Raw genomic sequence first — 14,524 nt, 5'->3', positions numbered from 1 at the left:
ACACAGGCCATGAAGGGGGCCTGGGGTCTCTGCAAATGCGAGCAGCAACCAGGACCTTTGGCAGGTATGTCATGAGCAGTGTGGGACCCATCCCCACTCCTGTGAGAGCAAAGCCCAGCTCCTCACCCTCTGGTGTGATGCCAGGGCAACTTGAGGGGCCAGAACCCCACGTGGTGCTGGCAACATCTGTCGAGGCAGAAACGTGGGACTAGGTGTTGGGGGAGGACCCTGTCACCCAGCAGCATTCGGGGTGGAAGGTGTGGGTGGGGCAGGTTTTACAAGTCCTGCTGTGTCGACCTGCCCCAAGTTCCAGGGGAGACTCTCATCAGAGGTTGGTCAAAAAGCCCTTCCTGGCAAAACGGTGCCAGCAGGGAGGGGTGGTCAGCTGGCAAGGCCTGGGGCTTCCTGGTGGGGCCAGCATCTGCCTTGCTCCTGAGTCCCATCGCCGCTTTGTTAGTCATCGTCCAAACCCCAAGATGCCCACCCTCCAGCTGTTTGACCATGGGAAGTCTTCTCACCTCCCAGCCTCCGTGTTCTTACCTATTTAATGGGGCAGTGAAGAGGTTTGCCCAGTGATTATAAATCGGAAGTGTGAACTTCATACCGCATGTACCTGTGCAAATGTGAGGCCTATACCAGCTCCTCCTCTCCCCAGCCTGCCCTTCTCTTGTTCACAGTCAGAGAAAGTGAGGCCCAGAGGAGGCTAGAACTTTACAGAGGCTGCACAGCCCCAGGAAACTGGACACCTCTGATGGCCCTTTCCGGGCTCTTCTCCTTCACCCTCTGGGGTTGGCCCCATCATCTGTAGGGCCCACCATAGAATGCAGATTGTTCTAGAATTATGAATTATTTTAGGACAATGACAGGAGAGCATTAAACCAAGTATGGGGAACTGTGGTCTCCCCAGGCTACACCCCCCTGAGGCCAGCCCTGCACCCACACCCTCGTTCCCTACCTTGGACCATGTGTTTTTCCATCTAAACGTGTCTGTGACAAGGAGGAGCATTAAGGCGGCCATGCCCTGAGTAGGGACCACCTGGGAAGCATTTTAAGTGCATTTAAGACTGTTTCTGCTCACAATCATCGCCCAACCCACAAATCACTTTTGGCAGCAACAGACCAGGCCCCACATGGATCCTGTAGGACCTGGCTCGGAGATGAGAGCAGGCAGTGCTCTCATCCTGCACGTGAAGTCTGTGTGGTGGTGGCTGGACCAGCTCGGAGGTGGGGGCTCCCTGGAGCTCAAGGCACCTCCCAGCCCCTGGACCACTGAATGTACATGTGCTCAAGGGGGCCCCAGGGGAGGAGCCCTATTCTGGATCTGCTCCTCACTACCTGGTAGGTGGAGTGAGCATCTCGCCCCCGCTTAGAAGACCGATCTGCAAGCCCTACCCCCCATGGGTGGCTCCCAGGGCTGCCAGTTCTTGCACAGCTGACCAAGGCCACAGGGATTATATCCCGAGAGAATAAGAAGGCAAAAGTCGTGATATTCTGCTGATGTGGGTGCAGGCGTCCCACACCATCCTTGACAGTACTCCGGAGACCAGAATGCAGACCTCACTTCTCCACGGAGAGCTCTGGCACACCAAGGAGAGCTGGTGGCCAGGCAGGCTGGCAGACACAGGCTGCCCTTGGCTTTGTGCCATCTGGGGGACCCACCCACACCCACCCTGGGCTTCCCCCCTCCCCACCAACTGAGTCTCCTGCAGCTCTGGGGTTGGGGCCCTGAAGGCAGCATCTCAGATCGCTAGTGGTTGGCGCTCACCTTTCTGCCAGGATGAGAAGGAGGCTGGCAGCACAGAGCCCCCTTCCCATCCAGCATGGTGTCACAAGCCTGGACTGCCACTAGGTCACCACCCTGTCAAGCCACTGGGAAATCTCTCATTCTCTTTGTGGCCAGAAAGTCAACCTTCCCGAAAGATGGTGCACCCTCCGGGGCTGCTTTCTACTGCAGGCCAGCGTCCCTGACTTGCGGTCACCGCTCAGGACTTGGGGTGGGGGTGGAGGGTGGGCACAGTAACCGTGGGTTCTGGACCATGTGACATGGGGTTGAGCAGGCCGGTGAGGGCTATGCTGCTGGAAAGACAGCCCTCCAAATCCCAATCCCCTGGCTGGCTGCACATGTGCCCTCGAGCATACAAACAACTTTCTTTCTGTCCTGCCCAGGTGTCTGTTTGCAAAGCAGTGATCCCATCAGCATCTCCATCTGGGGCTGCGAAGAAAATGCAGGGTCACCATGTGCCACGGGGCCTGGCCTCGTGCTGTGTGAGTCCACCTGGCCGTGCTCACCCCACTCTGCACCTTTGAGAGGCGGGGTGGGTGAATGCGGTGGGCCAGGTCCTCTGGAGAAGGTGGCAGTGGAGGGAAAAGCAAGCCACTCCTCTTGCTGTCCGCAGGGCTGTGAGCATCAGCTTCTGCGCTCCTTCCCCAGCCCCCCACAGCCCACCCCAGGCCTCCCCCTAGACTCTTTGACTTGCAACCTTCATGGAGTGTTGGAGGGAAAGGAAGCTGGGCTGCTGCTTATGAATCAGGCACTTGTTTTGGGGCAGCAGGGCTGTGCCTGGTGTTGACCCCCACTTTGAATCTGCCTTCCCAGACCTGGCCTTACTGGGGCAGGACAGGGGGCCACCGTGGGCTCGGAGCCCTTCTGATTTCTGTGAGGAGTGCAGACCCAGGTTTATTACTCTGCCAGGCAGTGAAGTGGGGCTTCAGTGCACTACAGGTGGGGAGCAGCTGCCCCTTCCCTCTCGTTGGCTGAGGAAACACCACAGGGACCCTCCTGCCTTTGTCACAAGAGCACTATGAGCAGTGCTGTAGGGTCCTCTTTGGGACCCCGAACTGTGTACTTCTCAGGAAGCGTGAGCCAGTGGAGTGCATCCTAGCTGTGCAGGAGGATCTGTCAGCTGTGGCCTGTCACTCTGCCCAGCTTGCAAAAGGCCTGCTCCGAGCTAGTGCCATTGGCTGCCTTTTCACAGAAGCATCAAGGCCAGTCTTGAGGCCATTTGGGGCTGACACAGTTCTCTGAGCTGCCAGCCATCCCTGCTAGGGTTGGCTACTAAATCCCGAAGAAATGAACACTCTGAGTGTATCTGAAAGGCAGCCCATGTCCTCGTGGCCAGTTGGGAGGCTGTGGGACAGGAGGGTGGCATCCAGCCATGTGTGGGTGGCTCCTGTCGTGGTCTCTACCAGTGAGACCCCCGGCAAGGGAAGTCAGGTCTCAGTGCTCCCTCCCCAGAGTTCCCCAGAGTGACTTCTTCCTAGGGCTCCTGGAGCTGCCACCCCCTTGGATGGCAGGCAGCATGATGCTCTGGGTGGATCCCTTCCCCCAAGAGGTGGCAGGGCAGGAAGGCCACACGCAGAGCCTGACTTGGGCACAGGGCCAGCTCCTTGGAGTTCAGCTGCCCTTCCCAGTACCTCACCTGCAGAGATCCAGTGATTCTGGGTCCCACTCCAGGGACAGCACTCCTAGGGAGCAGTTTTCCGAAGGTCTAATAAGTCAGCTCTGTACCTGCAGCCCCCTCCTTCCATCTCTGTCTTTAGTGCCGGGTGTGCAGTAGCCTTTGACTACTGGCCAGAGCATCTCTCCCCTCCATCCTCTCCGCCTTACTTACCTTTGTCCTTAGCCCCATTTGTCTTTTCCCTCCTTCCCTCTCTCTCCCTCTGTTTCTCTTCCTGTTCCCTCCCTCTCCTGCTGGCTCCGTGGTCCAGCCTGTTTGGCAGGGCAGCACCCACACTGGGTGGGTGGGACCCAATCAATGCACACTTCAAGTTGGCATTCCCAGCCGGGTTGCCTTTGAAGTCATCCTTGGGAAGCCTGGCACAGTGCTGGCAACCTTCCAGTTTTCTTCTGTTTCACCACTTTGGGATCCAAAAGGTCTTCACCAGTTCTCCTCACCTGACTCCAGTTGGCTCTTGATTGTTTCCCACACACTAGTGTGTCTTCAAGGACCCAGGCAGCCCCAGGGTGTCTTCCACTGGTGTGGAGTGGACCAACCACTCATCTTGGTGGCTGCAAGAGAAGCAGAATGTGGGTGGAAACAAATTGATTGAAAAGAGCAATCGCTTACACACAAGTACAATGTTTCTCATGTTTGCTTTGTGTGTTAGTATTTTTTATGCTTTGTAGAGAATATTGGCAGGTTTTCAGTTTTTTTTTAAAGCATCACCTGCCCATTTATCCATCTTTTTAAAACTTCTTACTATTTAAAAATAACTGTTTATGATGCACAATGTTGAACATACACCAAGTCAAGAGAGTAGTAGGATGAGTGCCCCATTGGTTCACCCAGCGTGGCCATGGTCAGCATCCCTCTTCCTCATGGCATTTACAGCTCTACCCATAGCCTCTCAGTGATAAATTTAGGCCACAATTACATACGTTGAAATGCACAAATCTTGGCTGTATGTTGTTGACAAATGGATGTCCCTGTGTGACCCACACCCCATCAAGATATGAAACATGTATGTTTCCCAGAATATGCCCCCTGCTTTTCCAGTCTATTACCTCCCCTACCCCCAGCTGGTACCCAGTTTGATTTCTGTCACCTAAAATCAGTCTGGAACGGTGCCATGTGATTCTTTTGTGCTGCTTCTTCCACTTGGCAGGATGTCTATGAGATGTGTCCAGGCTGTCGTGTGTATCAATAGTTTGTGCCCCATCCTAACTGCATAGGGTTCCATGGTGTGATGGACTGAGGTTTGTTATCTGATAACCTGCTGGAACACATCTGGGTTCTTCCCAGTTCTTGGCTCTGTGAATAACCCCAGCATTTGTGAACAAGTCACTTGACGGACATATGTTTTCATTTTTCTCAGATAAATGGAGTGGAATTTTTCGGTACTATGGTAGGAGCATGTTTGACTTTAGATGAAGATTTTGTTACTTACAGGGGCTTCCCAGGTGGAACTAGTGGTAAAGAACCCACCTGCCAATGCAGGAGGTGTAAGTGATGCAGGTTCAATCCTTGAGTCGGTAAGATCTCTTAGAGGAGGGCATGGCAACCCACTCCAGTATTCTTGTCTGGAGGATTCCAAGGACAGAGGAGACTGGAGGGCTATAGTGCATAGGGTTACAAAGAGTTGGACACGACTGAAGTGACTTAGCATGCACGAATGTTGTTACTTATAAAGTGCTCTAGTTCATCTTTGGGGACCCCTGCCTGCTCTGCTTGTCTGGCAGCGTCTTGTACACTTCAAAACTCTGGCTCCAGGTGATTTGCTCAGAAGCTTGGGTGAAAGCCGAGTGGTTTACGTGCTTATCTATCTCAGGTAATCGAGGATGATATTGCAACTGTTTATGCTTCCTCACTTCCTCCTTTTTCTGTTTTAAAGCAGTGTATTTGCAGCTAGTGTTTAGCTATACAGATAACTGTGTGTTGATGTTCTTAGGAATACAGATGAGAAAGACCTAAGTTTTCTTTTTTGGCCCACAAGGAAGCTATTACTAAAATGTGAAGTTAGGCCGCTGGGAAAGGTGATCTGCCTGGGAGGGCTGCTGGGCTCTGCACCGTGGTCGTCCCTCAGTCCCTCCTTCCCTCACGTGTTTCCCTGCCTCCCACAGCCCCGCTGGGACTCTACTTCTCCAGGGACGCTTACTGGGAGAAGCTATACGTGGACCAGCCGGCCGGCACGCCCCTGCTCTATGTCCATGCCCTGCAGGACGTGCCAGAGGAGATGCCCAGCTTCCGCCTGGGCCAGCACCTCTACAGCGCCTACCACACGCGGCTGCACGAGAACGACTGGGTCCGCATCCAGGAGGACACGGGGCTTCTCTACCTTAACCAGAGCCTGGACCACAGCTCCTGGGAGAAGCTCAACATCCGCAGTAAGGGGGCGGCCCTGACCCCACCCCCACATGCCTCATTACCCACCCCGCCCCGCCCTCACCTGGTCCTTCCTTAGAGCCCATCACACAGCTCCTACGACTCCTGCTGTGTAAGAGTGGAGCAAGTGAGATGGGGCTGGCCTGTCCTCTTTGTCCAGCCCGTGAGGGAGCCAGGATGAGCTTGAGGACCACTGATGACCCTCAGGCCTCCTGAGGCTGTTGATTTTGGAGAACTTATGTGGAGGACTTGAGGGGCTCTCTCCATGCTGGCTCCAAATGTCTTCCAGTTGGATTAACAGAGATGTGGGGTTGTGAGAGAAGAGTTAAGAAAGGCTAGAGACATCCCAAGATCTTGATTTAGTGGATGATCTGGAACTTGGTGGAGAAGCAGCTGTTTGCACGGAAAGCCCACCTTACCATCAGCAGCAGGCTGCTCTTGGCACCTGGTGAGGACTGGGGCCTGGTGCCGGGGAGGAAAGTGGAGCAGGAGGAAGGCCTGGACGGCTTCTCAGAGCAGGGGTCCAAGCTGGAGTGAAGGCCACGTGTGACCCTGGTACTGGGAGGAGGTTGTTTGTGGAGCAGAGTTCTGCCTTGTGGCACCAAATGGTGATCACAACCCCACCTCTTGCTCTATAGACATGGCCTCCCTGGACCCTCACGCCAGCTCTGAGCTCCTGTGAGTGCTGAGAGGCAGACACTCTGCTGTGAACAGTACTGCCAGAGTGAAATTTGCCAAGGGTCTGAGTTTCATAGGAGGCCTGTTCTGTTTGTAATTGGAGAGCAGCCTCATGCACCTGCCAGCTCTAGTCAGGAGAGAAATCACAGTAATTAGAACAGAGAAAGTTTATACGGAGAATTATTAACCACAGCAGGGGACTGGAGCAACAGAGGACAGGCTAATAAGAAGCAGAGAACTGATGAATATGGGAGGAGTAGATGTAGCGGGGGGACACTTACCTAGAGCTAAGATAGAAGGCCCAGGAAGAGCCCCCGCCCCAGCTGAGATCCAGATGGGTTGGACGGGGGTTGCTATGGTGCCTCCATGATGGAATTTGCCAGAAATCCCCTCTCTAGGTGCTGGGGAAGTCTGTGTCTCTGCAGGGGTGGCATGGAATTCCCTGGGGGTCCCGTGGTTAGGACTCTGAGCTTTCATTGTTGAGGTCTTGGGTTCAGTCCCTGGTCAGGGAACTAAGATCCCACAAGCAGCAACACTGGCAAAAATAGAATAGAATAAGTGTTTTATTTATTTTTAATTGAGGGATAATTACAGTATTGTGTTGGCTTCTGCCATACATCACAATGAATCAGCCATAGGTATACATATGTCCCCTCCCTCTTGAACCTCTCTCCCCCCTCCCACCCAATTCCACCCCTGTAGTGTTTTTAAAAGTGAGAAAAGAAAGAAAGTGGTTGGGGTAGTGGGTGAGGGAGGGAGGGGAGGTCACCTGAGGTGCCAAGAGCCTGCCTTGGGGAAGCACTCCATCTTAGACCCAGGGTTCAGCGCACCTCTCTGAGGAAGGGTATTTGAACTGAGACTTGGAATAATCAGAGAGATGGACCTGTGAGGCACCCCCCAGGACGAGGGAGCAGAGCCATAGGGCCCTGAGGCTGCCAGATCCCAAGTCCAGGGCCATAGGGGGCAAGCAGGAGGTAGGGGGCAGGGCGGGGTTCCCAGCAGAGCCCTGCTAGCCTTGGTGAGGACTAGGCTTTGCGCCAGCCCCGAGCTCCTGCCCTCTCCCCGTTCAGGTCCCAGCTGGGCGGGTGTGGCTGACACCCTGGCGGGGCCTGACTTGTCTCTGCAGACGGCGGCTTCCCGCTGCTTACCATCTACCTGCGGGTCTTCCTGTCACCCACATCCCTTCGTGAGGGCGAGTGCCAGTGGCCAGGCTGTGCCCGAGTGTACTTCTCCATCATCAACGCCTCCTTCCCGGCTTGTGGTGCCCTCAAGCCCCGGGAGCTCTGCTTCCCCGAGTCAGGCCTGTCCTTCCGCATCCGGGAGAACAGGCCCCCTGGCACCTTCCACCAGTTCCGCCTGCTGCCCGTGCAGTTCCTCTGCCCCAACGTCAGCGTGGCCTACAGGCTCCTGGGAGGTGAGTGCCAGGCGCATGGAGCCTTCCTCGATGCCTGCCGAGTGCCAGGCATGGCCCTGCGGTTCCTCTACATGAGCCGTCCAAGTTGACTACACCACCCCACCATCCATTCATTCAGAGGCCCACGTGTATCTCATGTATGCTGGCCACAGGCCAGGCATGGTTCTAGGGACCAGGGATGAAACAGTGAACAAGTTCAGGCCCAAATCCTGCCTGTCTGGACCTTCCACGCCTGGGGCAGGTGGAGACCACACAGGCGTGAAGGACGTCGGGTGGCCTCTGAAGGGGCCAGGTGGGAGGTAACGCTGAGAAGGCACAGAGTGGTGGAGACCACTGTCCTAAGTCAGGTGGCTGGAGCAAGGTAAAGGAGGGTGCCCAGCAAGCAGGGCGAGCTCATTCAAAAGTGCGGAGGGGGAAGTGCGGCTGGAGGGGAGGGCAGAGGCTACTGAGGGCAGAAAAATGCAAGGGAGGGGGCAGGACTTCCTGATGAGGGGACTAGGGAGCCATAGAAGGTGTTTTCAGGGGTGGGGGGTAGGGTGTCATTGACAGGATATAACTTACTTTAAAAGGTTAGTCGGGCTGATGTGTTCAAAATGATTTGGGGCGAGTGGTTTGGAGGAAGCAGGAAAACTATGAAGAGGCAGGAGACATCCTTGAGTGAGAGGATGAGGACTGGGGTTGAGGGTGAAAGCCTTTAGGCCACAAGAAGCAGGCAGATTCTGGGCATGTTTTTGCAGGAAGATCCAGCAAGATTTTCTGGGGAGTTGAATGTGGGGTGTTGAGAGATTCACGAGGGGACCAAGCATGGTTCCAGGATTCCGCCTGAGCCACTGTAAGGACAGTGGACCTTGTCACAAGATAGTCCTACCACACGATGGCCCTGGGGAAGCCACATGGATTTGGGGTAGGGGAAGGGCACTGGATCCGAGTGGAGATGAGAGAAGGCAACTGAGCCGCTGTGTGAGGTGCCATTGGACAGTTTAAAGGGGACTTAAAGGGGACACTTATTACGCTGGACGGCTGGTAAGTGAAGCCTGGATTCCCACCAGGTTGATGGCACCCACACATGGTCATAATGTTAAAGGAGTGCTCAGTAGTGTAAGGAAAGTAGTCACTCACACTCCCACGCTCCTTCATTTATCCTGCCACAGGGATGGATGTCTTTGTACAAAGTTGTCCCCAAAGCATATGGTTTAGTGTGCTGCCTTTTTCACTTAAAAAGAAAAGCCATTTTTGTAACCATAAGCAATACAGGGAAATGTGTAGTTCACATGTAATATGTGGCTCTGATGTGATTTTCCACCAAGTGGAGTTGACAGCCCTCCTGAGGTTGGCTATGGGGTGGTCACTGTTGACCTTCAAGCATTCAGCTTTTCCCCCTTTCTGGGTCCTTTCTGGAGGATGAATTCCAGGACAGGCTTGGGTTGAAGAGTATGTTGTTATTACTGGTCCTCCCCTCACCAGGTTGCAGTGAGTCATTGAACTTACAGCAGTGTCTGGCGATGAATACACACAGCATCTCATCTTCTGGGGCTTCCCTGGTGGCTCAGCTGATAGAAAATCTACCTGCAGTGCGGGAGACCTGGGTTCAATCCCTGGGTTGGGAAGACCCCCTTGGAAAAGGGAACGGCTACCCACTCCAATATTCTGGCCTAGGGAATTCCATGAACTGTATAGTCCATGGGGTCGCAAAGAGTCAGACACGACTGAGCAACTCTCACTTCACTTCATCTTCTGGCGAGGAAGCTGAAGAACAGAGACAGAACCATCAGCCTCAGGCCACGCAGCCTGCAGGTGTATAGGGCAGGGATCCAAACTAGGCAGTCAGAAATATTTGTGTGTTAACATGAAATTACACCAGATGTCCCCAATGTTGGTTTTCAAGTGGTGGAATTGTGGCTTTTTTCTCACATTCTCTAAAATGAGCATGTCTTACTTCCACAGTTAAGAAAATTCCTGACAGTTTTTCAGATACCAGCAAACGCTAGGAGCTGGATCTCTGGGCCTGCAGCGTGACTGGTGCCAGCCCTCGCCACAGAGGAGGCAGGCAGGGTGTGTGAAGGGGTGTGCCCTCCTAGGTGATTGGGTTGAGGACCTGAGGCAGACCTCCTGGTCCCTGCTCTTCCCTATCAGCACCAGTGCAGGCTGCAGGCACAGTGACGCTCAGAGCATAATCTTCACTGCAAACTGTGCTTGGAGGCTGTGCTCCACTGTGGAAGCTGAAGAGGGGCCACGGCCCAGGCCCAGCATGCACCCCAGCTCTGTCTCCTCTTGCACACTGCTCCCTGTGGGGCCCTGAGGAAGGCAGCTCACCCTCCCCTCAGCTCAGGGTCATCCTGGGGTTGCTGGTCTGTTTGGTGCTCAGGTGAGAGTCTGCCTTTCCGCTGCGATCCGGACAGCCTGGAGGTGAGCACGCGCTGGGCCCTGGACCGTGAGCAGCGGGAGAAGTATGAGCTGGTGGCCGCGTGCACGGTTCACATGGGCATGCACGAGGAGGAGGTGATGGTGCCCTTCCCTGTGACCGTGTATGACGAGGACGACTCTGCGCCCACCTTCTTCGGGGGCGTCGACAGTGCCAGCGCAGTGGTGGAGTTCAAGCGGAAGGAGGTGCCTATGCGTTTGTCTGGTGCTTGTCTAGTGTCTGTCATCTCTTTGTTGGGCATCTGGGTCTCTCCATTCGTCATTTGTTCCTCGGTCTATTCAGCTGTCCATCTAGCCATCCAGACATGTGGCTGACCATCACTGTGGTTATTCGTCTTTCATTTGTCCATCAGTCTGTCTGTTGGGGTTTTGTTGGTTTCCAGGACAGCTGAGGAGGAGAGAGGACCAGCCCCGCTGGCCCCGAGCTGACCTCTGCCCTGGGAAGCGGGTGAGGGGAGGGGTTGGGGTGCCGGTGGGGTTGAGGGTAAGGGTGCCCAGCCTCTGACTCAACCATCAGGGCTCGCATCAGAGGGGCACAACTGTGGTACTGCAGAGGCGGGGCACACTGCCCCGAGGAGACGGAGAAGACATCTGCCAGGAGGGCGTTCCCTTCTTCGGGCTGTCAGCCCCTCAAGGGAGGGCCAGTGAGTTCAGGGAGGGTACCCCGGAGTGGAGGAAGACAGGACAGTGGATCCGGCAGGGGTGTCCCTGCGCCGCCCCTCCCATCGGGGCCCCGCCTTCCTCTTGCCCGTGCAGGCGGAGAGTGACTGCCACCTGCTGGGCCCTGGGCTGTCCTGCAGCCGGCAGGCTGGCGGGAGCAAGGGGAGGGTCGGGGTCGGATATGCTGTGGTTGTCTGCTTCTCCGGACACCCAGGGAGCAGGTTTTGTGGATGGATGGGCAAGAGGAAAGCACATGGAGTAGGGAAATGTCCCATGAGCCTGGCAGGGCAGCTCCATGGTAACACTGTGGAGCCTGGCCAGGAGTGAGAGCAGAGATGACATGTGGCTTTACTCAGAACCCCCCTCATGACCCCATCTAGCCTGGGGTACAGAAGAAGCTGTAGGAGAGCATTCTGGTGGACACTGTGCTTAGGTTCCAGCTCTGTCATCTGTCACTGCATGACGTTGAGCTAACTTCTCCACTGTGCGGGGCCCAGCTTCCTGGAAGGAGAGTGGGGGTGCCCACTCTGCCCTGTGGGGACCTGAATGAGGTCTTCCACAGAGCACCAGGGCATCTGTTCTAACCCATAATCATGGGAAGTCTGGAGATGCCATTGCACCTGTTGCAGAGGTGAGGTGCAGTGGCCCAGGAAGGGTGACAAGCAGGCTGGCTGGGGGCCCCTTGCAGCTTGAACCCTGGTCAGTCTGTCCCTGGAGCCAGCTCTGACCGCACACACCTGATCCACCTGCGGGGCACATGCCCTCCTATGGGCTCTGGCTTTTGGGGCCCTGACTGGCCCCCGTATTCTCTGCAGGGCACAGTGGTAGCCACGTTACGTGTCTTCGATGCAGACGTGGTGCCAGCCTCCGGGGAGCTCCTGAGACGGTACACGAACACGCTGCTCTCTGGGGATGCCAAGGCCCTCCAGACCTTCCGAGTGGAGCACATGCCCAATGAGACCTTGGCCCAGGCCAACGGCAGCTTTGTGCGGGCAACCGTGCATGACTACAGTAAGAGGGGACCAGTGTGGCCTGACAGGGCCCCCTGGGGAACTGGCGACCTGCTTTCCTTGGGCAGGGCAGCACCCTGCACAAGTAGACACCTGTCCTGGCCCTCTCAGCCCCAGGTGGCCACCCCTTCCAACCCTCTTCCCAGCCTTTGTCTCTGCTGGGCTCACCTTGGCCACCTTGGTGGGTGTTTACAGGCTGTCCTTTCTCTCTGAACTGCCCCAAGGCCAAGGCTGACCCTGGCAGGACCCCCACCACACTACCCTGTGCTGACCACGCCAGGGCTCACTGCAACCTCCTAGGTGCCCAAGTGTCCAGGGATCCTTGACCCTCCCCAGCAACTCTCCACTAACAGGAGTTGATGTCCAGTAGCAGCTCTGTGCCCTCAGATTGGAGGGTTCTGGGATGACTGTCCTGTCTGACTTCTGAAATGTGCCCACCCTCAGGGCTAAGCACCACGTACCCCCAGGGCTCACCTGCAGGATGGGGTGTCCTCGCCAGTTGCCAAACCTCCCCACCTCCCTCGCCTGCTCTCCTGCCTGTGTTTTGTAGGATCACCTTTCAAATATGCCACTTGTGCTTGGATCCTTGTTTGGAGGCCCGCTTCTGGGGAACCCAGGATCACTGGTGCCTTTACCCCTTTCTGCCTGACCCAGTCCTATTTCCTGTCTTCTTCCTCACCAAGCTCTGATGACCTCTGTTCTGTGCAAGGGAAAATGTCATCCTTGCCCCTGCACACTCCCTTTGTATGCCACGTGCACCCAGAGATCCTCGCCTCCTCTGTTCTCCACTAAATGGGGATCTTAGCCTTGGCACACGGTGACAGCTCAGGAGTGCGGAAGCCCCTGGGTGCTTGAGGCCTGTGGAACCTGAGGGTCCATAGGAGGCTGGTACTGTTGCGAGGAGTTCTCAGGGGCCAGGACGGTCTTTCTGGGACCTTGCTGGTGGTGGTGGTGGGTCTTTACCTGTGTGTGCTTGCCCCGACATGCATCTTTCTCATACACATGCACACACACACACACCTCACTGAGGTTACCTCCCAGCTGAGGAGGGTCTTCTGGGCTCAGCTCAGCACAGTGACTCACATTTAAAATAGTTCAACCTTAGTGCCTCCAGCCAGGTCTGTTGTCCGTGTACCGTGCGGGTAGAAGTACCTGTTGTCACACGTACGCCCGTGTGTCCAGGGAATGCTTTGCAGGGGAGATGTGCAGCAGCGTGGGGCAGTGGTCTCCACCCTGGGCAGGGCCCCTACCTATCATCATGTGCCTCCACCCACAGGGCTGGTTCTCAACCGGAGCCTCCCCATCTCGGAGAGCTGGGCTGTGCAGCTGGCCGTGCTGGTCAATGACTCAGACTTCCAGGGCCCGGGGGAGGGTGTCGTCCTCCTCCACTTCAATGTGTCCATGCTGCCCGTCAGCCTGCGCCTGCCCAGTGCCTACTCCTTCTCGGTGAGCCGGCGGGCCCACCGCTTTGCCCAGGTGAGCTCCTGGCCTCTTGCCAGCCTGGGGAGGGGAATGGAGGAGCAGGGACCCCCAGGGTGGGGTCACATGGGGGACACCACCTCCCTGAGCACACAGAGTGGCCCTGGGGAGCAACAGGCACAAAGCCAAGTAGGCTAAGGCCGTGGGAGAAAGGAGTGGGGCTGGTGGGCTTTGTGGGCCCCTCTTTGCCCTCTCCCTTCTCAGCATTTTTACATTTTTTACTAATGAAAGAGCAGTGCCAGGTAAATCTATGCTGACTTGGAAAGACATTCCCGGTGAAGGAAGTGGGAAAAGTAGTTTGCAGAAGTATTGGTCTTAGGTGGCTCCGTATGTTCAAAACCAAGTCTTCATTGCTAGAAATTTCCAAGTGTGCAAACACAGGCATTAGTGGAGACCTCTGCAAGGAAAGACAGGAAGTGCTTCTATTTCCTACTTTCCTGCAAGTCTGTTTGCTAGAGCTTATTTTGCATTTGTCATCAGAAAATAGTGATTAGAAGTAGGAAAAAAAAGGGAAGTAGTAAGAATTTGTCAAAAGGATATAAGGGATAGACAAGAGCGATCTCTTTTCCTCATATCAGCCAGTGTTTTACGTTTTGGTGCAATTCTTTCTAGAATGTTTCTCTGAAGCACTTTTTAAAGTTTACTTGCAATTATGGCAAGCATGACTTAATATACTGCATTCTCCTAATGGCATAGCTGTGGCCATGTGCCCTTTAGAATATCCCATTTAGGGTCATCTCCTAACTAGGACAGTGGCTTTGCCAGTTTCTGTGGTTGGTTCCCATGCCACCTCCGCTCCTGACAGCCACTTAGTACCCAGCACAAGAAGAGCCCCACCCTTGGACACAGCCAGGCTCCCCACTTGCCACCCCCGCCAGGCCTTTCCTGGAGGCAGAGGGCAAGGCTGGTGAGAGGTGACGAAGCAGAGGGGCCTGACGGGTGTCCAGGGGGGCTGAGGCGGGCATAGGCATTGCCAGGGGTGTGTCAGCGGAGCCAGGCAGTGGGGAGGGTGATGAGGGCTGAGTGGGAGTGGGGTCTGG

General features: G+C 55.5%; 1 protein-coding gene across 1 annotated transcript in view; it reads left to right on the top strand.

Annotated features, from left to right (window-relative positions):
- The window catches only part of LOC122691386 (proto-oncogene tyrosine-protein kinase receptor Ret-like), a 53,036-nt gene that overhangs the window by 17,121 nt on the left and 21,391 nt on the right, over window positions 1-14,524 (top strand). The window contains 5 exon segments of the mRNA XM_043897963.1: window positions 5,561-5,824; window positions 7,627-7,914; window positions 10,280-10,521; window positions 11,811-12,006; window positions 13,282-13,481. Coding sequence (XP_043753898.1) covers window positions 5,561-5,824; window positions 7,627-7,914; window positions 10,280-10,521; window positions 11,811-12,006; window positions 13,282-13,481 — 1,190 coding nt within the window.

This window comes from Cervus elaphus, unplaced genomic scaffold (genome assembly GCF_910594005.1).
Source record: "Cervus elaphus unplaced genomic scaffold, mCerEla1.1, whole genome shotgun sequence".
NCBI lineage: Eukaryota > Metazoa > Chordata > Mammalia > Artiodactyla > Cervidae > Cervus > Cervus elaphus.
This window is presented reverse-complemented; position numbering and strand designations above follow the sequence as displayed.